Below are 26335 nucleotides of genomic sequence, written 5' to 3' on the forward strand. Positions count from 1 at the left end.
TTTAGTCAAGTAAATTTAGAATTTTGGACTTTGACTCGCACACACACAGAGAGAGAGGATATCTACGTTTGTGTGGTGTCACCAGGAGATCCATAGTCTTCTGTTGGAGACTCGGCCACACTCGGTTTATCTCCCTTTTCAGGTCAACGTCACACAGTTGCTGGGCGAGAACTCCTAGGAGGGGTCAAACAGAGACACATATAATGTCATGTCAAATCTACGAGTGAATTGTCTCTATATGCACCATTAACCCCACAATCCATAAAGACACACACGGTACAGTTGGAATTTCCAGAGTTCAATTTGTAAAAGAAACTTTTTTATTTATTTATTTTATTAACCCGACAGTGACAAATAGGAGAAAAAAATGAAAAAGATAAATAACATTAAGGCTCTATTTAAAAAAAAAAATCCTATGTGTGTATACCCTACGTACATACACGTATGCATACACATAAATACATGTTTCTGCACACGAACACACATGCACACATGCGCATCCCAAATGCATACAATGAGTGTGTACACAGAAAGTGTACGCGAGGGAAATGAATAAATAAATAAATAAATGAAATTGTAAAAGAAACGTACTCCACGTTGCGAGTAAAGCAGTAAATCAGTCTACATTCCCCTAAAGGAAATGCATGTACTGTATGGCCACAAGCAGGCAGGGGTCATCAATATGTACACGGACACATGTGGACACCGTAGCAAGACCTGTCCTTGTCCGTGGTAAATGTTAGATTTTTTGTTTTTTTTACATAACATTATAATGTTCTCATTTTGATCATAAGACCCAATTATTGAATGTCAGTCTCCAGGTTTTCCTCAGAATATGTATGACACTGATTTATTTTGACACTATGGCACATTAGGAATCCACTAGTACTAGTGGTTCTCAAGTGTTTCATTTTCAAGGACCCCCATAACTCTGAGAGTGTACAAATGGAACCAAATGGACCCGCACTCTCAGAGTTACAGACTTGTTATGGTCATTCAGGGTTAGCTCTTTATGTGTTTCTGGTAATATTATGGTCCGCTCAATTTGTATGTCCATGGCAAAAATGGAATTTTGAAAATAAAATGTCCACCACAAGCCAGCATAAAACATATCCCCACCGGCCATAGAAAAAATTAATGACCATAAGCGGGATATCAAAAGCAGAGGCATCCCCCCCCCCCCCCCCCCCTCCTCCTCCCAGCAAATAGGAACCCTGGGTTGTGGAATGTCTCACCAGATGCCAGTTTGATCTCCAGGGCGGTGCGGATCAGAGCCATCAGTGTGGAAGTGAAGTGCACCGAGTTGTCGTCGGCGATGGGCATGTTCATTTTGACCAATCGCTGCGCAGGAACAGAAGCCATAGGATCAAACCATTAAAGCACTTATTATTATTAGCCACGCCGTGAAACCCTGGCATCCCCTATTCTCTGGGGCATGTCATTATTATAGGCCAACATTCTGCCCCAAGTATAGCCAAACATTTTGGCAAAAAATGGCAGATCTACAACCTCACGAGGCGCTGTGCCTGTGAGATTTGGTGTAGAGGGAAAAAAGGAGGGGACTCTATTCAATTACATATTATAGGGTTTAACTGGTTAAGACACATTTTATATAGAAAGTATATACTGTATATTTATATATTTCTTTAATAGTTGTGTGGGGAAAAAAATTACAATTGGGAAAATGTCCGCCTATAATGACATATGCCCCAAAAAAGGGACACCGGGTTGAAAGCGGTTGAACTGCTCAACGTAAACAGGGGGGGGGGGGGGGTTCTGTGTGCTGGCAGTGAGACTTCATTACAGGCTAATGCACTGTGCAAAGGTTCCATTATTAACTCATTAAGACCGGGAACGCATCTCTGTCATTTTAGATTTCTTTGGCTATTAAAAAATAGCAGATATACAAGCTCGGTGCCGCGCTATGAGCTTGTATATCTGCTTTTCTTTTTTTTAAACATGGATTTTTTTATATAATATTTACATTTTTAAAGCGAACATTTGTGAAATATTTTGTTCCAGGGACTTCCAGAAGCAAAGATTACAGTTCAAAATGTTTGCTTAAAAAAATATAATACTCAAAGATTTGCTAAATTGTTCACGAATTTAAAAAAAAATTGCAGATCTACAAGCTCGTAGCGCGGCATTCGGTGCCGCGCTACGAGCTTATAGATCTGCTATTTTTGAATAGCCAAAGTATAAAATAATAGTTCTAGCTCAAATCTAAAATGACACAGGTGCACCCGGACTGAACGGATTAATTCATCGTTAAAACCCAATTTGTTCAGGCCTGATAAATTAAATAATACAGAACATACTGTAATAGAAAATCTCCCAAATTCTCAGAAATCAGGCCGTGTAGGGGCATCATTAACGATGTTGCGGTAGAAATGTAATAAAATATCGTGTTGATTGTCCATACACAATTGATGTTTTTCAGTTGAGCACACAGAAGAGCCTTTTTTCCAGGAACACACAGGCCACCCCCCCCCCCACTGGTGAACATCCACAGTAAACAAAGCATGTATCCATAAGGGCTAGCCTCTTTCAGACAGTGAAAAACACAGTCAAGTGGGAAGAGCTGCTCTATAAAGCCTGATTCTTACTTCATTTGAAAACATGCCATTTTTTGGTTGCGCAATGACGAGTCGCGCAACACCTTTTTTTTCACAGAAGCATGAATTAGGCTTTAGTTTCTGCTGTTGCTATGACACTAGAAAAAAACTGTCGCACAGCATCTTTTTACCCCTTTCTCTCCTCAATAGGCTCTATGCACAGCAGCCATATTGGGAAAGAAATTGGGCTTCTTCTTACTTTGCTTCACAGGTGTTACCAGTGATACTAATGAAGGCTCTGTTCCATTCTGGTCAAACAGAGTCAGGGAGGGGGCTGATGTTGTGCATGTTGGCTCACTGGAGACACCAGTGGGTCTCAAAGTGTGGTCCAGGGACCCTCACAGTTCCTTGAGGGGGTTCCAAATGTCCCCTTACAAGTGTGTAACTCTGAGAGTGTACAAATGGAACCAAATGGATCCGTAAGGGTCCATTTGGTTCCATTTGTACACTCTCAGAGTTACGGGTGTCCTTGAAATTAAAAGGTTTGAGAACCACTGTGCCACACGAAATGGAACAGAGCCTTCATTAGTATCATTGGTAACACCTGTGAAGGAAGTAAGGAAGAGGCCCAATTTATTTCCAATATGTCTGCTGTGCATAGAGCCTATTGATTCCTCCCCCACACACATTTCTGTGCATTGTCACTGTTTTGTCTCCTACCGGCCCACCTGCTAGTGAGGAGCCCGACCGGGAGGACGTAGAGCTTTCGTTTTACTCCTCCCGCCCAGCACTCCCCACTGACAGGTGCCCCCGTACGTGCAGTAACAAATAATGAATACATTTTTTAAACACAACTGACTGACTGTTAATTAGTAATTGTACTTATTATTATGGAGTTGGCATGCCAGCATATACAACCATGAGCGGAAGCACTATGAATGATATGCTGCACCATAATAAGAATTGTGCGAAGGGTAGGAGTTGGGCACTCTCTTTCCAATACACAGAGAAAACCTTTACTTTGAAAATATGAAAGTTTACCCTAAAAGGTAAATTTTTACACACACACATAGTATAGTAAAGGCAGGGGGGTGATTCAACATTCTAGTTAAAATAGGGAACAAGAAGCACATTAATGCATGCAGAGCAACACATCTGGGAAGCTGCCTGTACACACCGCATGAGACATTAAGACAAGCGGCTTCAGGTACACATATAGTATGAGTAAATTCAGACAAACATCACACTATACAGGTTCTCACACACACACACACACACACACACACACCTCCCACGCATGTTCATATACGTAAACACTCACGCACGTCTACAAAAACATACACGCGGTGAGAGCAGGTGACAAGAATGGGAAGGGAATAAGGCAGTGAATTCCCCAGAGAGAGAGAGAGAGAGAGAGAGAGAGAGAGAGAGAGAGAAATAAAGAAAGAAAGAGCGTTTTTGGGGGGACTGTAGCGCCACACACAAGAATGTAAAATGAGGAGTTGAAACAGTGACGAGGAGCATGCAGAGTGAAATCCTCAGTGTTCGTTTTATCCATTTGTAACTCTGAGTTTACAAATGGAACCAAATGGACCCTTATTAAGGCCTGAAAGAAGAGCTGTGTTCATTAGAGTGAGTGTAACAAGTGGTAAAACCAAACTCTTGGGAAGTAAAACTAAAAATTTAAAATAGTCAGATGGACTAAAAAGATGAAACCGAAAAGAAGAAAAAAAACACGACTAGACTTGCTCCAGTGCGTTGCTGTTCTCTGTGGCTGTCCTCACATCTTTCCCTGTCCATTCATCTCTCAAAAGCAGGAGCTATATTTCGAGACAGACTCAGGTCCTTGCTCACTGCGTCAATATGGATTCATTTCACATTTAAAACGGCTAGATTAAAACTTTATTTACAACCGAATGACCTCCACTGAATCAATAAAGGCCTGTCTGTCTGTCTGTCTGTCTGTCTGTCTGTCTGTCTGTCTATCTATCCCTAACATGCAGCCAGTGGTGTAAAGTAAATAAGTACATTTACTCAAGTACCGGTACTGTACTTAAGTAAAATTTTGAGGTACTTTTACTTTACTGGAATATTTCCAATTGTCTATACTTTTACTTCTACTCCACTACATCTCAGAGGCAAATATTGTACTTTTGCTCCACTACAATTATTTGAAAACTGTAGTTACTAGCTACTTTGCGGATATAAATTATTACATTATAAAACATACATTAACCACTTTAGCCTTATTTTATACCTATGCTATTTGAAAATAGCAGATCTACAAGCTCACAACGCGTCGCATCGCAACTCGTTGTGAGCTTGTAGATCTGCTATTTTCAAACATTTTGGTACTTTTACTTTTAGTACATTTTGATACCAATACTTTAGTACTTTTACTGAAGCAAATTTTTAATTCCAGACTTTTACTTGTAACAGAGTACTTCTACATTGCAGTAATGATACTTTTACTTAAGTAAAACATTTCAGTACTTCTCCCACCACTGCATGCAGCATGGGGGAGATTTAACTGTGTAATTTGCTTGGGGATCCATTATGCTTATTGCTATGGATACCACAGAACCACTGCATCTCCATATTATGGGACAAACGCACCACAGAGGGCAGAGGCCCTCATGGATCGATGACTTCCTCCCCCATGTTTGAAGTGGAAGCACAGAAGAGAAATGTCTGTTCTATATCATTTTGTTTCTATGATTCAACGTGACACAAGGAACAATATTTATTTAATACGTTTTCAGTCAGAAACTATAGCTAAACAGAAATGTATAGCTTTTGTTTTCCTGCCATGATAACCTTTTTTTCTTTTGTTCATTACTACTAAGATAGTGGTTTCAAGAAGAAAAACAAATCTGAATATATTCTACAATGCCCTTTGAGGGCAGGTGGACGAGCATGTGCAGTACGCTACACATAGTAAAGTGCTATCCACACCAAGAACGATAACCATCAATTTGTCAAAAGAACAGACGGGGCACATTTTCTTATCCACTTAAAGGTAGGGTAAGCAATATTTTTTGTTTTTGTTAAAAAGGTTAAAGTACTATAATCTCATAGTTATCATTGCCACAGAGCGTATGTTGGGTCACAGGGGTCTCTCCAACTCGTTAGTAAACAGAATATAGTAAATGTTCAGGTAGGTGACAACATGTAAGCCAACATGCGCCAGAGTTAACGCGGTTAACATATTTTATTTTATTACATTTTGATATTATCAAACATAACTATCAAACATATCAAAAGGAAATACATCTATTCAGTCTTACCAGTAGCAGAGATAAAACATATCCCCATGAAAATGTAATAATGACCATGGGGGGATATCCAAAGCAGAGGCATGGATTTCCCCCCAGCAAATCGACCGCTGACGATAATATTGCGATAACTATAAATGTGTCATTTTAAACTCGTTCTAAACTCAAGAGGATGGCTCTGACCACAAGTGTAACGACAGTGGTGAACGATATTGTTGGGATCACTTTTAGTGCAATTTGATGAACAACAGAAACACTGACAGCCAGGCAATCAAAATTCATCTGAATTTACAGGGCGTCACATTCCACACGTCACTTATGTTTACAGAACGTTATCAATCGTTCATCAGTGTGGATGCTCACACTACTATCATTACGGTTATCTTTCCTTGGTGTGGGCGGCCCTCTCCGAGAGTTATTTTAACCCATTAAGGCCTGGGAACGCATACTGTGTCATTTTAGATTTTTAGCTACAACCATTATTTTACACTTTTCAAAAATAGCAGGTATACAAGCTCGTAGCACGGCACTTGTAGATCTGCTATTTTAGAAAAATCACGATAAAAAAAAAAAAAGAATTATTATGTTATATTATATTGTAATACCATTACAATATAATAATATATACCAAAAAAATAATGTATTAAAAAATATATAATATATATTTTTTAATAAAATGTTTAACTAAAATCTTTGCTTCTGGAGGTCCCTGGAACGAAATATTTGACAAATGTTCACTTTAAAAAATACACATTCAAAGATTTGCACACATTTTCCAAAAAATAGCAGATCTACAAGGTCATATGAGCTTGTAGATCTGCTATTTTTGAATAGCCAAAGAAATCTAAAATGACACCGATGCGTTCCCGCCGGTCTTAATGGGCTGACTGTGACAAGAGCAGGACGAGACCAGAGTGTGCCACAGGTGAACAAGAAAGAGCAAAAATGACAGCTACACATTGACTGTGACACATATCTGACAGAAAGCCGGGAGGCGTGTGTAAAAGGCTGTGTGTCCACCAAAGCGTGTGTTTTCCCAGCTTGAAAAACCCAAGGCGCTCGTCTAAAACGCGCATCCATCCACAAACCCCCCAGAGTTGAACTAAACGTGCACGGAGCAGCGCAGAATATAGATGCTCAGCAGCACCACGCTATACGTTGCTGCTGTTTCCAGCATGGCATAAATCAGTGAACAAATTGATATTGATATGGACCCCCATCTGAAAATATTTTGTGCCTCCACACAAGATTAGTGTTGTAAAAATGTTTCAATTTTTTTTTTTTAAATCTTGTTGTTTTTTTTAAATAGCAGATCTGCTATCTAAAAGATCTGCAATCTAAAATATCTGCTATCTAAAACATCTGCTATCTAAAAGTTCTGCTATCTAAAACATCTGCTATCTAAAAGTTCTGCTATCTAAAACATCTGCTATCTAAAAGTTCTGCTATCTAAAAGATCAACGCGTCGACATGTTAGGCTATTTCTAAATACAGTAGCTGATGTACGTATGTCGGGTTAAAGTGGTTAAACTGATGTTTAGCCTATGTTGAAACATTTTGCTGGGGGCCCCCTGGAACCCCCTCAAGGGGGTCCGGGGGGAGAAGCACTTGCGTAAATATGTAAATAATTGAAAATAATTCAAAACCTACGCTGCGCTCAGGGGAAGAAAAAAAAAAACCCTACTTTGGTAGACATAGTTCCTATTAAGACAGGTAGGAGAAAGGAAGCGACAGCGACTGCAGAACGAACCAACTGAACAGGAGGAGAGAGGAGAGACAGGTGGGTGGGGGGGCTTGGGGGGCGGGGTTTTCGGGGGGGGGGGCAGACAAGATGAACGAGGAGGGATTCTATACCTTGTAGGCGACTCGCGGCGGGCATTTCTTTCCCAAACCGAGAGGAGGGGGCATGTGGCGGAGCAGCTCGTACATATCGCGGTACATCAATCGGCCACTATATCCCCCCCCCCAGGAAAGAGGGGATTGGAGAGAGTACCGGAAGGTGCAAGAACGAGGGAGGGGGATGGAGGGGTAGAGGGGTGGTTAGAGAATGAATGAATGAAAACACACAGAACAAACCCCAAAAAAAAATCCCCCAAAGGAAAATGGAGAGGGGGAGAGGGAAAAAAAAAGGAACAGAAATCCGTGTTAATACGATTTCCAGGCTCCTGTGGAGGAGCGATGCCATGCCATGCCATGCCCTGCCATCCCAGGCTGCATGGCATTGAGAAGACATGGAGGCATCACAGGTGTGGTGGTGGTAGTGGTGGTACGCAGTGGTGGAAAGTAACTAAGTATTCAAGTACTGTGCTTAAGTAAAAATGTTGAGGTATATGTACTTTACTTGAGTATTTCAAATTTCCAATACATTTTACTTCTACTCCACTACATCTCAGAGGCAAATATTGTACTTTTTACTCCACTACAATTATTTGAAACTTTTAGTTGCTAGTTACTTTGCAGATATAATTTATTACATTGTAAAACATACATTAACCATTTTATACCCGGGCTATTTGAAAATAGCAGATCTACAGTTGCAGATCTGCTATTTTCAAACATTATCAGTACTTTTACTTGTGTTACTTTAAGTACATTCTGATACACAAACACTTTTGTACTTTTACTCAAGTAAAATTTTTAACACCAGACTTTTACTTGAGTACAGGAGTACATTTGAGTACTTTTTTCCACCACTGGTGGGTATCAGGGAGTGAGAGCGCTACAGAGGCAGGATTCCCTGGAGAGAGAGACACATGCTGCATGGCCCGGGATCCTGAATGAAAAGGCATGGCTCCTGTGTTCGAGATGCCCTTCAGTTTGTGGCGGTATAACCGCGCTCGCTGGTGGAAACAAAGCTAGCACGACGCTCAGCTCACTCGGCAGGCCCTCGTTTCTTGCCGGCTGGAGTGGCTGACAGCCATTCAAGGCCCTTTTTTTCTCCCCTGCATGCGTACGTGTTTGCTGGATAGTAGCCCTGCCCGCCAATTACATCTGACTTTGCTTGCGTTGCTAGATTGACTCGGCGCCATTGTTTCCATCAGTTGCCACGGTTACCCCGCCGGTTGGTTGGTTAGTAGAGGAGGAATTTGTTTGTGTACACACAGCACAATCACCAAGTGTCAACACATGCCGCTGGTGGAAAGTAACTAAGTACTTGTACTAAAGTACGATTTTGAGGTATTTCCAATTTTCAAGACTTTTACTTCAACTCCGCTGCAATTATTTGAACACTTTGGTTACTAGTCAGGCCATTCGAAAATAGCTGATCTACAAGCTCACAACCGCTGCGATGCGACGTGACGCAAGCTTGTAGATGTGCTACTGTATTTAAAAAAAAAGTTAGACACATTTTGTACAATTTGAGTACCTTTTCTTTGGTAGATTACTTAAAGTATATTTTGATGCCAATACGTTTGCACTTTTACACTCAAGTCAAATTTGGAATACAGGACTTTCACTTGTAACAGAGTAAGTGCTTAAGTAAAATAATCTTAGAGTAAGTGCTTAAGTAAAATAATCTTAGAGTAAGTGCTTAAGTAAAATAATCTTAGTTCTTCTTCCACCACTGAGTGCCAATAGACGCTCAGCGCTGTAACTGACACTCAGGGATTTAGGACTACGATACACATGTATGTCTCGATCATTCTTTGACACGCATTCACATTCCAGATCCACCATACAGTGCCTTTTTTGGGGGGGGGAAACAAAGGGCACTGTATGGGGAGGCGCAAACCTTGTAGGCAACTCTATTCGGGCACTTCTTCCCCAGGCCGAGGGGAGGCGAAATAAAACGCAACAATTTGTACATATCCTGATAGCATATCCTCCCGCTGCAAAGAGATGAAAACATTATGTAAATAACACAGACACACACACACACACACACACACACACACACACACACACACACACACACACACACACACACACACACACACACACACACACACACACACACACATCAATTCATCATCAAACGTATTCCCACTGCAGCGGTATATATAAAAACCCTCCGCGATCACAGAACGATAACACGTAGGCCTTCTGTACACAAAAAAATATAAACATAGTTATATGCATATAACCATAAAACTGTGGCTGAGAATATCTCTGGCATTTATGTAGGAGGTTGATCTGAAGTGGAGGTAAATAAATAATATATAATGCCTCCCCCGCGTGCTCTTTTCAGGTGGTGGCACTTCCGTATATTTCCCCATCTTTACACACCTCTGCTGGAATCATGAGTCACTTGGCTCATGGCTCCCATAGCCAGGCTTTCATTAATACTTTATGAGGGTTATATAAAACCCAGACTGTCATCAACCCCCATAACCTAGTGCTTCTCAAACTTTTTTACCAGGTTGCCAAACCTGGTCTATATCTACACTCGCTAGTCCTGACTTGTTTGTTAGTCGTGACTTTTTCCTCATTGGCTGGTCCTTTAGCCAATGAGGGCTCAATGTCCTCTCAGAATATGGGATCTAAAGACGACCCGCAATACTGTGTTCGGCCACTGTATGTATCTCTATGAACTGTGGCGCTGTTCCTCATTTGGCCTTTCAACGTTGCCATGTTTAGTGAGAGAAATAAGCAACCTGGTATAATAATTTTTTTAATATCTTGTTTTTTTTATTTCAAGAATCCCCACAACCTTGAGAGCGTTGAGAACACATTTGTACTTTTTTGAATAATACAATTTTTTTAAGATTTAGAACAATTTGGAAAATGTGTTGAGAACAGCGACACCAGGGTTAATGTGGAAAACATAATTTGTGATGTTATAAAATATATAACCAAATATATCAGACAGTCTACAGTATATTTCCCAAAAGGAAATATAGACTGTTTTTAATTCAGTCTGACTATAGAAACAGACTATTAAAAATATCCCCCACAGGCCATAGAAATGAGTGACCAGAGGATGGATCTGCCCCCCCCCCCCCCCCATCCCGCCAGGTATAGAATATATAAAACATACTGTAGTTTCCTTGTCACAGTAACAAGACAGGAGGGGCCTCACGAGGCTGTCGGCTTAGCGCGAAGCAGAACCGAGCGAAAACGCTGGATTTATACATGCATCAGTCGGGGCGGCCGGACTCCTGCGGGGCTGGACCCGCGAGCTTAACGTCACTCACTGCTCTGCTGCTTAACCCTTTAAAACCAGGGGAACGAGTCTGTGTCATTTTTTAGATCTGCAAAAAAAATAGCAGATCTACTTTTTTTTTTTTTTTTTTTTTTGAAATCGTGAAAATGTGTGCAAATCTTCGAATACATTTTTTAACTCAAATCTTTGCTTCTGTGGGGGTCTCTGGAACAACATATTTTGAGATGGGGGTCCGCGGACAAATACATATCGTTTTGGGTGGTCTGTGACATGAAAAAAGGTTTGAGAACCACTGATATTATAGCAACATACGTAAAAAAAATACACAGTTTTCTACAAAGACATTTAGAATCCCCAGAAGCCAAGATTTGAGTTACAAATATTCACTTTAAAAAACATAATATATATTCATAGATTTGCACACATTTTCAAGATTTTTCAAAAATAGCAGATCTACAAGCTCATAGCGCGGCACTCGGTGCCGCGCTATGAGCTTGTAGATCTGCTATTTTTGAATAGCCAAAGTATAAAACGGTTAAAGCGGTTAAAATCGAACATGACACAGATGCGTTACCGGTCTCAATGGGTTAAGTCTAGATCCCTTCCTTCTCAGAATGTCACAGAGTCATGCTGCTGGAACTCTACGTCATTTTCTAAGAGAGATTGCTCCACACTGTGATCCCCAAAGACTCCCTGCACCCTCCTCAGCCTTCAACACTCCCTCCCCCCCACCCTCCTTATCAACCTCCTCCGACACCTACATATATTAGGGGTGCAACAGTTAATGGACCTGAACTGATTTAACCGACTTTAATAAAATTATCAACAATTTTCAAAAAAAAAAATGTCAGTTGTACGTCAAAGTATAAAATAGGGCTTAGGTGGTTAAAGGGATAGTTCACCCCCAAAATGCATTTTTTTCCTATCGATTAGTCACCCCATGGAGACTTGAATTCCTTTTTTTTTTCTTTTTTTTTGTCGCATTCCTAAGCCAATAATTTGATGACCGGCAGCGGTTCCGGTAGGAGACACAAAGAGTCTCCTTTGTGTCTCCTACCGGAACCGCTGCCTACCGGTCTGCTGGTCATCAAATTATTGGCTTAGGAATGCGACAAAAACAAAAACAAAAATCATGAATTCAAGTCTCCATGGGCTGACTAATCGATAGGGAAAAAAAGTAATTTTTGGGGTGAACTATCCCTTTAATCAGACTAATCACTTTAGTCAATTATAAAAAAAATATATAAAAATATCTTCGCATCGATACGTTGAAAATAAATAAATAAATATTAACTATTTAAAAAATAATTTAACTCTAATACACATCCGACTGCCCTCTGCATCCTGGTTCAGATGACTGACACAAATGACTCAGGGTGGTACTGTGCCCACACACACTTACCAGGCTGCGGGGTCGTACTCGGCCCACACTCGGATGAATTCATCCAGGTGATGTGGGCCCAGGATGGAGGCATCCCTGGTTAGGTACTCAAAGTTGTCCATGATGACGGCCACAAACAGGTTCAGCATCTGGAAAGGCATTATTTTAACATTGTTGTCAACATTCTGTTGTTTCTATAGGAGACATCGGCATCGGAAATTTGGCCAGCACGGGTCCTGTGATTTTCTAAATTAGCCACAGACAGGCAGGCAGGCAGGACACACACCAGTGCTAATTTTGATAGCAAATTCTGATTTAGTCTTGTCGGCAATTCTTAAAAAAAATCTAAATCCGAACAGTTTTTTGAAAAAACAAAACTAAAAAAAAAACAAGATTTTTCAAAAATATCAGATATACAAGCTCATAGCGCGGCACTCGGTGCCGCGCTATGAGCTTGTATATCTGATATTTTTGAATAGCCAAAGAAATCAAAAGTGACACAGATGCGTTCCAGGTCTGAAAGGGTTAACACATTCCATGCCAGAGTTTAATCTCATAATGTACTCACCAGTGCCAGCGTTTTATTGTTGTTTTTTTGTTTTTATCATGTCGCCACAGACCTCGCTAAATAAGTTAAAAGTGCGCGTTCATTTGGTTCTAAACACACAGCGGATCCGTGAGAAACGTCCAGCGAAAACAGTTTCCAAATGCGAGCCGCCATCTTGAAGCTACAGCCGATACACGCTAAACAGTGATCAGCGAGGAGAAAAACAACAAACCGAGAAAATCGAGTTTTAAACAGGATCCCAGACAGGAAGCGGATACGATCGAAAAAACCGGAACCCGAATAATTCCGTTTCCGACCGAAAACCGGAAACGGAAATGGATAAAAAAAATTCGGAAAGTGCACCTTGGGCGATTAACTCTCTCAGTGCCACGCCCCGACATATCCCGAGTTTTTCCCGAGTACCCTCAGTGCCAGCACGAGAAATCCCGAGTTTTTACTTTTGACTGTGGTCGCGCTATTCTGTATATTTTTCATGATCACTTTCGCTTCCTGACTACATCAGACTCACCCGGAGCCGGATGTAAAAAAATAATTCATTTCCGGGTCACGTTGTTTTTCTCCGGTGATTTTCGGCCAGAATAGGGAAAGTCACGTTTTTTTCACACGGTATAAAAAGCGAACGGAGAGGTCCACGTCTACTCTCTTTGGTCTGGGTGACGATCAGTCATCGTAGTCGTGTATTGCATCGTAATTTAGCCCGATCAACGATTATCGAAAATGTCAACATCCGGTTCTGACCGGATATGACGTGAGCCTGTTTGGGAGGGGGCGAGTGAGCCAGCGAGATCATCAATGTGTCGATTTGTTGCTCTCTACTGGTAGAACTGTATTATGGGTTTAAAACCCCAATCAGATCATTTATTTGAATGAAAAATTACAAAATTAAAAAATAAAAATAAACGCAAATTCCTGGCAGTTTGGGAGTACTTTATGAAAATACTCTTGGCACTGAAAGAGTTAACATGGGAATCGGCGGTTCGCGTAGATCTACGCGACTGGCACGCTGCGGCTTTAAATAGGTTCGCGTAGATCTACGCGATTGGCATTCAATGTGTTAAGGGGGGGGGAAAACTACAACATGACGTCACTGAGCTGCGGTGATAAGCGACTCACCGCTCACCTCAACACATCTCTCTGTTTTTACTAACCCAAACCACCGGACTATGAGCGCCTAGTATCCAAACCACCGTTTCGGTGGTCACAAACGGTGATAGGGTGACCAACTCATTTGATAGCATGCAGGGGCCTTTAGTCTTTGGAATAACACACCATTTAGTTTTAGTCCTATTTTAGTCATCTGAAATTGTTTTGCTTTAGTCTAGTCTTAGTCGACTAAATATCAAAACCTTAGTCTTTTAGTCAACAAAATTAACACTGACGCACGCACGCACGCACGCACGCACGCACGCACGCACGCACGCACGCACACACACACACACACACACACACACACACACACACACACACACACACACACACACACACACACACACACACACACACACACACACACACACACACACACACACACACACACACACACACACACACACACACACACACACACACACACACACACACACACACACACAGTGTCAAGACAGCTTGCCCCATAGGAGGCATACCTTGAAAAGCTTTTGGAGAACATTTTGTGTAGGCTAGGCAACTAACAGCTGTTTGGCTTGTTTAAGTCATTTCCCAGAGTAACAGCTATAAACAGGATGTTCACTAAGGATGTTCAGGACATTAAGTACATGAACGCTAGCGTCCCAATTTTGGCCATTTCATAATGGGTGAACATTCGGCAAAAGAACAGGTGAACATTCTGTGCAGATCGATTTTTTTGAACATTCAGTGGATTTTCTGTGGTTTGGGGTTTTCTGAATAATTAGGCTAAAAAAAGTGCTGGGATTGTCCCCTGGACTTTGACGTCATAGTCCATTAATCCCACCCCCTCTCCTCCCCGCCCCTCCCCTATCCTTTCCTTTGGGGGCGGCGGAGCAGAAGCGATGATTGACAGGCAAAATCCCTCAACAACGACACCCGCAGACAAATAGTATTTCTTTTTCATTGCAGCTGAAAAGGCCTCAGAACACAGAGAGAAAATAACCTGCCATGGCTCACTGGAGTGGATTTTTCAGTTAAAACATTTTAATACATGTTTGAAGGACCATGATAAAGACTTCTCTTTCTGAATGTCATGAAACCTTTAAGGAATGAAAGCATCCAAGTGTATACTGACCAGGAAGGAGCAGAGGAAGATGAAGGAGACAAAGTAGAAGTAGGCAAAGTCGCTTCCACACTCCTTCCCCGAAGAGCCTGAGAGCTTATCACATGGCTGATTACTGAGACACGCCAGCATGATCTCATGCCACGCTTCGCCTGTCATACTCCTGAGGGACGCATGCACGCACACGCACGCGCACGCACACACACACACACACACACACACACACACACACACACACACACACACACCCACACACACACACACACCCACACACACACACACACATATATGTGCGCGCACGTGCAAACACAAATCACTCAAATTATTCAAATACTGTATATGAACGAACACACAAGATACTGCTATGTGCAGGCTACTGCAGCAGGGAATAGTGTAGTTATTGCATTACATGATGATATGATATTAGAAATAATAATACACAGCATAATCCTCAGTGTTCGTTTGTGTTAAATTAACAAGTGTTTTTTAACTAGTGCTATTACACCTTAAGCGCCAGGACCAACAGACACACTGTGAAGAAAAAAAAACGTTCTTTAATTTCGAGGTAGCTAATTATTTATTATTTATTACCCCTTTTTTCCTCTCAATTTAATCGTTATGCATTCTGTGCTGCCACTGCTGTTGTGTCCTACTGGCTCACCTGCCTATGGGGAGGACATAAGAGTGCATGCAGCGACAAAGATCACCCTCAACGGCTTCCCTCCCCCGAGAACACGAGCCAATTGCGTTCACTCGGCCAAACCGGATGCACGCCGGTGGATTCAAACCCCTTGACCGAACGCTCCTACGGTTTCCGAGTTATACCGGCCACAGAGTGACACATAGACAGTTAAACACTATTGTGGCTGAGTAAAATAATTTGACTCTTATGTAACTGTACACAAGATATAACAATAAAGAAACCTTGAACTTTAATTTAACCATGAAAGTGTAAAAAATGGAGAACAATGGAGTCATACTGGGGGCGGCCATAGCTGAGTGGTTAGTGAGCCCGCCTAGGGAGCCAGAGGCCCTGGTTGCCCCAGGTACGATTCCAGGCCACGCCAGCATATGTGTCGATGAAATGAAATTTGTCCCTGAGCAAGACTCTTAACCCCTAATTGCTCACAGGCCCTCATTGGAAACAAGCCCGCAAGGACTTTCATGAACGTCCTGTTAAAAGGAATTATCCTATCCTTATCCACTGACCTGAAGAGGAGAATCAAAGCCTGAAAGAAGGTCTGGAAGTTGTTGTGGTGATTGATGGCTGTGTCCATATTCAGCTCAATGTTCCCAAACACCTGAGGACGATGGACAGAAGAAAGAACGGAACAGAAGTTACATGAACTGTTAACCACCCTATAGCGTCCTAATTCTGGGTACAGTATGTAAAATAGGCGAACATTCTGCAAATCTACAATCTACAAGCTCACAACTTTTAACTCTGGGGTTTCCACCCCGACAGAGACGATATTCTGTGTGCATGTGCTTGTTTCTATGTGTAATAGAGAGAGAGAGAAAGAGAGAAAGAGCAAGTGCGAAACAAAGTGTCACTATTGGCGCGCGTGTGTGTGCACATGTGTGACTTTAGCAGCGACACAATGTGATGTCCCTCTGAAATGCCTTGAAGGTCCTCTCTCTCTCTGTTATTCATTATTTATGCCCAAAGGCTCGGCTACACAGCTGGCCTGGCCTGCAGCATTAACACATGTCCCTGTGCATGGAACCCCGCTGGCAATTAAGAGGCCATTATCCGTCATGTGCTTTAGTACGACAAGTCTATACGATGTCTGTGATAACTCTGTCGTTGGAAACAAGTAGCAGTCCATACATAGCAACTGTGCCTATGACGATACTGTGAAGTTGTTTACACAAAGTTAGGTGACAGCCACTGAAGAAAAATGCTGGTGGTGTATACAACATACCAAGTGTTTTTTCTTTATTTTATGCACATGTACATTTGATTTGATTTGATGATGCTCTTTTCATTCTTTTTGCTCTTTTTGCACTCTTTCTTTAGATCTTTTTACGTTTTTCTTTAGTCCATTGTTATTACAAATGCTGCTGCATTGTCTGAAGGAAGCCGAACCAAAATAAGTTTTACTCTTATGTACCTGTACACAAGATGTAACAATAAAGTACAACCTTGAACCTTGAACCCTTGGCTGGGGCACTAAGGAGTTATGAAGAATTGGTAAATTGGACGTAATTTGCGCTAATTTTAGATTAGAAAAATAGCAGATCTGCAAGCTCATAGCGCGGCACTCGGTGCCGCGCTATGAGCTTGTAGATCTGCTATTTTTCAATAGCCAAAGAAATCTAAAATGACACGGGTGCGTTACCGGTCTTAATGGACTAAACCAGGGGTCTTCAACAGGGGGTCCGGGACCCCTGGGGGGTCCTCAGAGTTGCTACAGGGGGTCCGCCAAATCTTTGTGTGATACGATTATTTTTTTTACCTTAACCACTTGAACCCTAGCATCCCTTTTTCTGAGGAGAACTTTAGCCAAAAATAGCAGATCTACAAGCTCACAACGCCTCGCGCTGCGAGGCGTTGTGAGCTTGTAGATCGGCTATTTTTGGCAAACAGGTAATGGTGTAGAGGGAAAAAAGGGCAGACCAAGTAAACAAAAAAAGTTGAATCTAAAACACAATTTTATACAATATGTAGTGGGGGTCCCTGCTTCATCTCTCTCTCAGCGAGGGGGTCCTTGGCCTGAAAACGTGGAAGACCCCTGGATTAAACTCCTTCACGGCACTCGGTGCCGCGCTACGATCTTGTAGATCTGCTATTTTTGAAAAAAATCCTCCGTGCTTCACACTGCACCCCTGGCTTCTTTTCCTGATGACAGGAAATGGTTGTGTTTCTGTTGGCACTCACCTGCATGCCGATGATGGCGTAGATGAAGAACAGCATGGCGATAAGGAGGCAGACATAAGGCAGAGCCTATGGGAACAAACAAGTAAATACATATTATAATAAAATAGCCAATCTACTGTTCATCGCGGCACGTTGTGAGCTTGTAGATCTGCTATACAGTATAAACATTTTAGTACTTTTACTTTTGGTACTTTAGGTATATTTTGATGCCAATACGTTGGTACTTTTACTCAAATACATTTTGAATTCTGTACTTTTACTTGTAACACAGTATTTTTATATCGCAGTATTGATACTTTTACCTAAGTAAAAAATGTGAGTACTTTTTCCACCACTGCGTCGTTGTAAATTCCCTCAGCTGTGTCCTTTCTGTGTTCTCTCGTCATTTCTGTCATCTTTCTACAGGGAGTCCTATAGGAACAGAGCTGTGTGTGTGTGCGCTGCAGACTGCAGAGAGAGGGCTTTTAAAAGGAAAAGCATGCCTCTGCTTTGTCATGGGGTTTTGGGGATAAACAATAATCACTCTGTGGCTCCCGTGTGGATCTGGGACTTCAAGCCAGTCGGTTTTGTGTGTGTTTTGGGGATAAAACATCTGAAAGCCAAAGCATGCTTGTGTGTGCGTGTGCGTGCGTGTGTGTGTGTGTGTGTGCGTATTTTTGTGGGGGCCTAAAGTCTGTGGGAACATTGTTCTGGGCCCCATGATGAAAAAGTCATATTTTTAGAGATAAGGCCACACTGGGAGTGTCATGAATAAACCATCCAAGAATGCATCTGCAAACATTTCTCATCAAACTATTCATACAGTTCATTCGTTCAACGCTCGGCACGGCGACTTGCTCGCCTAGCGGCTCACTCTGCGGTGCCTCCCGTGGCTCAAGTCCGCTAACGACGGCGCGTCTCACTCGTTTTCACAGTTTTTTTTAGCGGACACGTCACCCTTTTTACGCCTCGGGTTTGAGAACGGCACTTCCACGTTCCTGGAATGCGGAAGTGCCTGGGACGGCACCAGATGACTGGAAGGGTACAAACGCTTGACATTTGGTCACATTTGACCCAAGAAGTCACGATAGGCCGTTTGGGGAGTGTGTTGTTTTATTCGCAGTGAAAAATCTGCCTTGTTCCAGATTTTTCTTTTGTTCAAGATGTCACACAAACAAACAATAAATAGCCCACTTTCGGGTGAATTAATAGCATAAGGTCCTCATGTTTAAGGACCCGTTTAAGCATCTTTAGGATTATTATTAAGAAAACATTCAGGTTGGCGATTAGGGTTACAGAGGGTAGCGTTAACATGAACCAAGCATTATTGGTTAAAATAACGTTTACTCGTCAAAATAAAGTAGGGGCCTACTGAAGCTTTTAAAATGTGTGTGTGTCAGTGGTGTATGCAGGGGTCTTCAACCTTTTCAGGCCAGGGACCCCCAAACTGATGGGGTGATGGAGCAGGGACCCCCTACCTCATAGGGTAGGGGGGGCCACCACATATATTGTATATTTATGTATAAAATTGTGTTTTATATGAAACAATGGTTGCCTGCTCCTATACAGGTTGTCCCAGTAGTAGCCATGGTTCACATGACTCTCGTCTGTCACAAGCGTCATGACGCTACTTGTTCCTTTTTTTTGAACATTTTACATTTACAACCAGTACATCTACATAAACGTTCAGATTTCAAATATAAAGTAATGACCCCCCGGCCACGGATGTTACAAGTTAAAGCGCAAGTTATCTTCCGTATTGTTCAATAAAAAGCTTTTTAATCCGATCACCGGCCATGTTCTATTTTTTTAATTTTTTAGTAATAATATATCATGGTGCAATACACCTCCCAACCGATTTCGGTTTAAATGGCCAGCGATCGGATTAAAAAGCTTTTTATTGAACAATACGGAGGATACGGGTACTTAGACCTGTGCGCTTTAACTTGTAACATCCGTGGCCGGGCGGGGGGGGGGGTGGGCAGCACTTTATATTTGAAATATTTCGGCCTTAACGTTCATGTGCTGGTTGTAAAGGTAAAATTAAAATATGTCATGTTATGTTTAAAGACAAATTGACATTTTTGGGGAAAAAAATGTTTAAAAAATGTTTAAAAACAAAAATATTGTTTAATCAAACAACAATTTTGCGGACCCCCTGCAGTACCTCCGCGGACCCCCTAGGGGTCGCGGACCCCCTGTTGAAGACCTCTAAGTACAACTAAGTACATGTACTCAAATACTGTACTTAAGTACTTTACTGGAGTATTTCCAATTTTTAATACTTCTACTTCACTACATCTCAGAGGCAAATATTGTGCTTTTACTCCACTATAATTATTTAGTTATAGTTACTTTGCATATATAAATTATTACATTATAAAACATACATTAACCAAGTTAGCCCTATTTTATACATAGTCTATTTGAAAATAGCCGATCTACAAGCTCACAACGCGTCGCATCGCGACGCGTTGTGAGCTTGTAGATCGGCTATTTTCAAACATTTTTGTATTTTTACTTTTGGTACTTTGGTACAATATTTTTGTACTTTTACTCAAGTAACATTTTGAACACAGGCCTTTTACTTGTAATACAGTTTACAGTTTACAGTTTAGGGATTTAGCAGAGTAATGGAGTACTTCTACATTGTGGTATTGATACTTTTACTTAGGTACTTTTTTCCCACCACTGGTGTGTGCGTTTTACCTTGAAGGACTGAACAAAGGTCCAGAGGAGGATGCGGATGGTGTAGCCCTGACGCAGCAGCTTGATGAGACGAGCCGCCCTGAACAACCTCAGGAAGCTCAGGTTGATCATCTTGTCCTTTGGAGAGAGAGAGAGAGAGAGAGAGAGACATGATGCACAACCTGGTCACATATCAAGAAGACCATATCCAGTGCAAAGCAAAATCACTTACTGAAACGGTCATTTGTTTTAACCCATGAAGACCGGGAAAGCATCTGTAGTTTTAGATTTTTTTCCACTTTAACCATTATCTTATACTCGGGCTATTAGAAAATATTGCAGATCTACAAGCTCGTAGCGCGGCACCGAGTGCCACAATACGAGCTTGTTAGGCTGCCCTAGCGGGTCTGATATCTGGTCTAGAGGGGCGGGTTCAAAATCTCCGGAGAAAAATTCCGTCAACGGGCTGGTCCAGGCTCTTATTTTTGAGCAAAACTAAAAAACAAAAGCCTGGAGATCGAGGCTACGAGCTTGTAGATCTGCAATTTTTTTTTTTAAATTTGTGCAACTCTTTGAATGTTTTTTAAACCGAAAATGTTTTACTGAAATCTTTTGGGATTCTACAAATGTCATCTAAATCCTAAAAAAGATTTTTTGAAAAAAAAATGTTGCTATAATATCAGCGGTTCTCAAACTTCATGTCAAGGACCACCCAAAATGATATGCATTTGTCCGTGGACATCCCCCCCCACCCCCATCTCAAAATATTTTGTTCCAGGGACCCCCAGAAGCAAAGATATGAGTTAAAAATGTATATATATATTCAAAGATTTGCACACATTTTCTTTAAAAAAAATGCAGATATAGAAGCTCATAGCGCGGCATGAGCGCTATGAGCTTGTATATCTGGTATTTTTTAATAGCCAAAGAAATCTAAAGTGACACAGACGCGTTCCAGGTCTTGATGGATTAACGTAACCAAACGGTCCATTTGGTTACACCTGTATGCTCTCTGACATAACTGTATGTGTATGCGTGTGTCATTATCTTTGACATGAAAATGACTACTGAATGAATGTGCTTCTTTGAAACCCTGAGGTGTGTATCAAAACTGCAGAGCAGATAGAGATAAACAGAGACAAAAGGGAAAAAAAGGTCAGAAAGCAGCGGCCCGACAAGAAAAGCAACTTACCGCCGTCTAGAGGTCGGCCAGACGGAACAGAATTGGGCAGAGGTTGGCACAATGAGGGCAAAGGTACCAGCGGCAAACACACAGCAGAGCATGGAAACACGAGTACGAGAAAAAGCCAGAGAAAGGAAAGAGAAAGAGACAGAAAAGAAAGACGGCTAGTCATGTGAAGAGAAAAAAAGAGTCACACAACCGCCACAGAGTTTGCCACAATAAAGCACGCTACAGTAAACAACAGCGACCACAATCCTTTAAACCACAAAGCTGGATTTTTATTAGAGTAGCCAATACATTTTTTTGCCTTTTTTCCCTCCCAATTTAGACATTATGCCAATTAAAGGTCAATACATGCTCCTTCCGATGTCGTAAATAAGTGCAATAATGGCTTTCTGAACTAAGGAATTCTGAGAAAAAGTTCTAAGACTGTCCATCAGAAGTCCTGAAGTATTGTATGTATTCCTCCCCACATGTTTCTGTGTTGCCACTGCTGTTGTAGCCCCTACTGTCTCCCCTGCCAGTGAGGAGACCCCTCCCGTTGCAAATTCACACCTGTAATACTGCAATTACAAAGCCCATGTCGCTACCAACTGGACCTGGGGAGGCCTTGTGCGCCCCTTGACACGCATGGAGTCACCTGCTGCTTTTTTTCTCCTCAAAGTGAGTAATTACTGTACATGTAACCAGATGCCCTCCTTGCTGAACAGACACAACCAACCACTAGGAGTTGCTAGCGCAGAAACCAAGCAGGGTTAGATTTGTAAAATAAACAAACAAACAAACAAACAAAATAAATAAATACATTATTTTGTAGTGTATACAAGAATACGAATGGGGGCTATTAGAGCAGAAATATAAGAGCAGGGTTAGTCTCGCGTAGCCAGACAACTATTCCACAATCTCTGCATGCTATATAGAGTCTGGAACTACACCTCCTGAAAGCAGAGAAAGGAAGCTGTCATCTGTTGGTCATTTATTTTTATTTTTTACATTTAATTTGTTTATGACGTACCTCACCGGTTCTGGTTACAAAGTAAATTTAAACAAAACAAAACACATCACAGAAGGTTCTGGAAGGTTGCAGTGCCAACGTTTTCTCTGGCGGTGACCAAGCCTCATAAGTCCAGCCCAGAGGCACTGAGTAGAAGAACACACCAGAGAAGTGCACATGAGGATGGTATCTTACCTTAATCTCTGTAACCAAGATGTCTGTGATGCTCCCCAGCACTGTCACAAAGTCAAACACATTCCATGCTGCTTTCATGTAGCTCTACAGAAAGGCAAACAGAAAGAGGGAGATAGAGATTGAGATAGGGTGACTGACCATTATCAACAACCCAACCCGGGACCCTTAAATCACTTAAATCCGATGTACATCACAACGCGTCACAGATTGTATGCTATTTCCACTACTTTTGCCATCTTCTTTGACTTTTTTATTTTTTTCTCTCTCTGTCTCACTCACACACACACACACACACACACACACACACACACACACACACACACACACACACACACACACACACACACACACACACACACACACACACACACACACACACACACACACACACACACACAGAAAACAATCTGCTGTCTCCTCAGGCCATCGTTTTGTTGTGGGCCCCCTGGTGGTGGGATTTGTACTGACACAGCGGCTGAGTGCGTAGAACAACAGACCCAGGCTTAGTTCTTAACAGGAGGCGGTAAGCATGTGTCAAAACGGGGCCTTGTGATTGGAAAGGAGCCATATAAGAAATGCCTCACCACGGGCCAAACGTTGGCTACAGGAGATGCATTTTTCTGTGCCCTACATCTGTTCATCCCATCTTCTGTCTCTTCTCTGCTCTCCTTTGTCCCTCCTTTTCAATTTTGATTGTGAGAGTGATTTTAAAGTCACGTTCCATGTAGGCCCGCCCGACTCACGATTCTAGTCGGCAGTCGCAGACTTTTTTAGATATTAGTTATTTCAAAGCGGTTAAGTAAAGTTACAATCTGTAATTTTGTAAGGAATTGCAACTGTAACAACCAGGATTCAAAACCAAACATCTAATGCTCAGCCAAGTGGGAATTCCTACTAGGACAGGTGAGATATTGGACTAGTTACATAGTATTAACATACCATTTTATTCATTCAAATAAATTCCAGATTGCAGCTTTAACATGCTCGAGGAGCACATTTGAAGCAGCTCAATGTTGGAGTGATGGACTTAAAACCTACTGCAAGCCTACAGCTTGGCATATCCATACCCACAAATTCAACAAATTGACTCCAACTCGTTGACTACTTTGCGTAGAAAGCTCACCAAAGGACCGAAAGCGATGATCTTGAGGATACATTCCAGCGTGAAGAGAGCGGTGAAGACGATGTTCAGGTATTTTAACATGGCCTCGTAGAGGACAGGAGCGTCGTGGAACTGTGGGACAAAAGAGAGAAATACACAGAGTCAAAATACTATGAAGCACAGGGCAATCACAGCCCCACTGTTTAAATGAAATTTAAATATTACAAAAAAGTATAAAACATATACGGTATGGGGGGGGGGGGGGGAGTACAAAGTTTGTCATACAAAGTTTGGCGCTGATTGATCAATGGTAAATAAATGCATTTATATATAGCGCCTTTATCCAAAGCGCTTTACAATGTGCATTACATTCACCCATTCACACACCGATGGTGGAGGAAATTTGCCCTTTTACCTGCTCATATAGGGAGCAGTTAGGGTTCAGTGTCTTGCTCAAGGACACTTCGACACTAAGCCAGGGGGAGCTGGTGATCGAACCAGTAATATTCAGTTTCCCACTCTACCTCCTGAGCCACATTTGAGTACTTTTTCCACCACTGCTCATAGGGAGCAGTTAGGGTTCAGTGTCTTGCTCAAGGACACTTAGCCACTAAGCCAGGGGGAGCTGGTGATCGAACCAGCAATATTCAGTTTCCCACTCTACCTCCTGAGCCACTGGTGCCCCCCCCCCCCCACACACACACACACACACACACACACACAGTCGGCAGGTCTTCTGGACTTGCATCTAAAGTAGACTAACCTTCATCATCAGCACCACCGTATTGAGTGCGATCATGGTCAGGATGGCGTACTCGAATGGAGGCGACACCACAAATTTCCACAACTTGTACTGGAAGGACTCCTTGTTCTGGGGCATGTATCGGGTGAGTGGCTTGGCGTTGATGGCAAAGTCGATGCAAGCTCTCTGTTTCGACGTGAGAAAGAGAGCAAAGGAGAGAAAACAAACACGAACATGGAGGAGAAAGACCGTTATTAAAACGTCACGTTGAATGCTGAAACTATTTATGCTCTCCAAGGCTGTGTAGCGTCATCACAGATTGGAATTTCAACAGAAATTTCAACAGGAATTTGTCAAAAGCACGCCGCGCGTGTTACACCGCATTTGGTTACCTATCGAATTCTGTTTATGTCCGTTGCGTGCATGTGTGTGTGCGCGTGTGCATGTGTGTGTGTGTGTGTGTGTGTGTGTGTGTGTTTGTGTGTGCTCAAACAGACACATATTACTATAGTACCACTGTGGTGAGAGCATTCATATAATTCCAGCCATCAAGCCCAGCAGTAAGAGCAGCGATGTCAGTGTGTGTGAAGATGTACTCTCTCTCCCACCTCGTTCTTCTCCAGGCTGCACTCCGCCATGGCCTTGTCCCCTTGCTCCTGGAAGGTGATGATGATCAGAGCCACGAAGATGTTGACGAAGAAGAAGGGAAACACCACGAAGTAGACCACGTAGAAGATGGACGTCTCCATGCGGTAGCCGGGGCTGGGACCCTGGTCCTCGTAGGTGGCGTCCACAGAGTGCTTCAGGACCCTGGGGGGGGGGGGGGGGAGGGTTTAACTGAGATGCAACTCATTCACAGTGTTGAGAGGCGCCTCAGAAATGAATGTGTTCCTGGAGATTAACTCATTCACATCACTGCCAAGAACGACTTCTGACGAGACGTCGTACACAAAAAAAATATCTAGGCACCTTTCATGTTAAAGGATTTATAAAAGTTAAATTTTCTCGGATTTCTGTTGTTTTCTAAGTGTTTCTCAAAAAAACAAGCCACATTCAAACGGCCATAGCTCTGGAGTGGAGGATCGCGGCCGAACATTCCCCCCCCCCCCCCCCCCGATTCTACCGGACCCCCGTGCGTGTAATGAGCCGATCTCCGTGAGGACGGCGGTCACGGAGAATATTCCATGGTTTTTCAAAGGTACAGTAAAATCACCGTTTTCGCTGGGAAGGGCACGGTAGTCGATGTTTTAACTCTGGCAGACAATGAGTTAAAAAATGAAGGCAGGCTGTCCCTTCTTCACTCATACTTCCACTGTCGATAAGCACTAAGCAGGGTTTATTATAGTTAACTAAAAGTAATGAAATAACCAAAACTCAAATTGACAAAAAAAAAATGTTAAAACTGAGGCTTTACAAAAACACGATAAAACTAAAATGCCCTTAGTTTTAGTCTTTGTC

The 26335-nt window shown here is 42.2% G+C and overlaps 1 protein-coding gene across 9 annotated transcripts in view; it reads right to left on the bottom strand.

The window, feature by feature from the left end:
- cacna1bb (calcium channel, voltage-dependent, N type, alpha 1B subunit, b) overlaps positions 1–26335 on the bottom strand; it is a 234243-nt gene that overhangs the window by 19991 nt on the left and 187917 nt on the right. For 7 of the 9 annotated variants that reach the window (XM_080419994.1, XM_080419990.1, XM_080419993.1 and 4 more), the window contains 12 exons: positions 25486–25687; positions 24899–25063; positions 24157–24267; positions 23034–23117; positions 20683–20799; positions 17995–18060; positions 16323–16414; positions 15126–15276; positions 12337–12464; positions 7685–7781; positions 1236–1341; positions 67–174 (listed from right to left, as the gene is read on the bottom strand). In XM_080419994.1, the coding sequence (XP_080276120.1) occupies positions 67–174; positions 1236–1341; positions 7685–7781; positions 12337–12464; positions 15126–15276; positions 16323–16414; positions 17995–18060; positions 20683–20799; positions 23034–23117; positions 24157–24267; positions 24899–25063; positions 25486–25687 (1427 nt within the window). Of the gene's footprint in view, positions 1–66; positions 175–1235; positions 1342–7684; positions 7782–9563; positions 9661–12336; positions 12465–15125; positions 15277–16322; positions 16415–17994; positions 18061–20682; positions 20800–23033; positions 23118–24156; positions 24268–24898; positions 25064–25485; positions 25688–26335 lie in introns of all 9 variants that reach the window. The other 2 variants (XM_080419996.1, XM_080419989.1) reach the window with 1 other exon arrangement.

The sequence above is a fragment of the Gymnoscopelus braueri genome, assembly GCF_963280865.1.
Source record: "Gymnoscopelus braueri genome assembly, chromosome: 22".
Lineage (NCBI taxonomy): Eukaryota > Metazoa > Chordata > Actinopteri > Myctophiformes > Myctophidae > Gymnoscopelus > Gymnoscopelus braueri.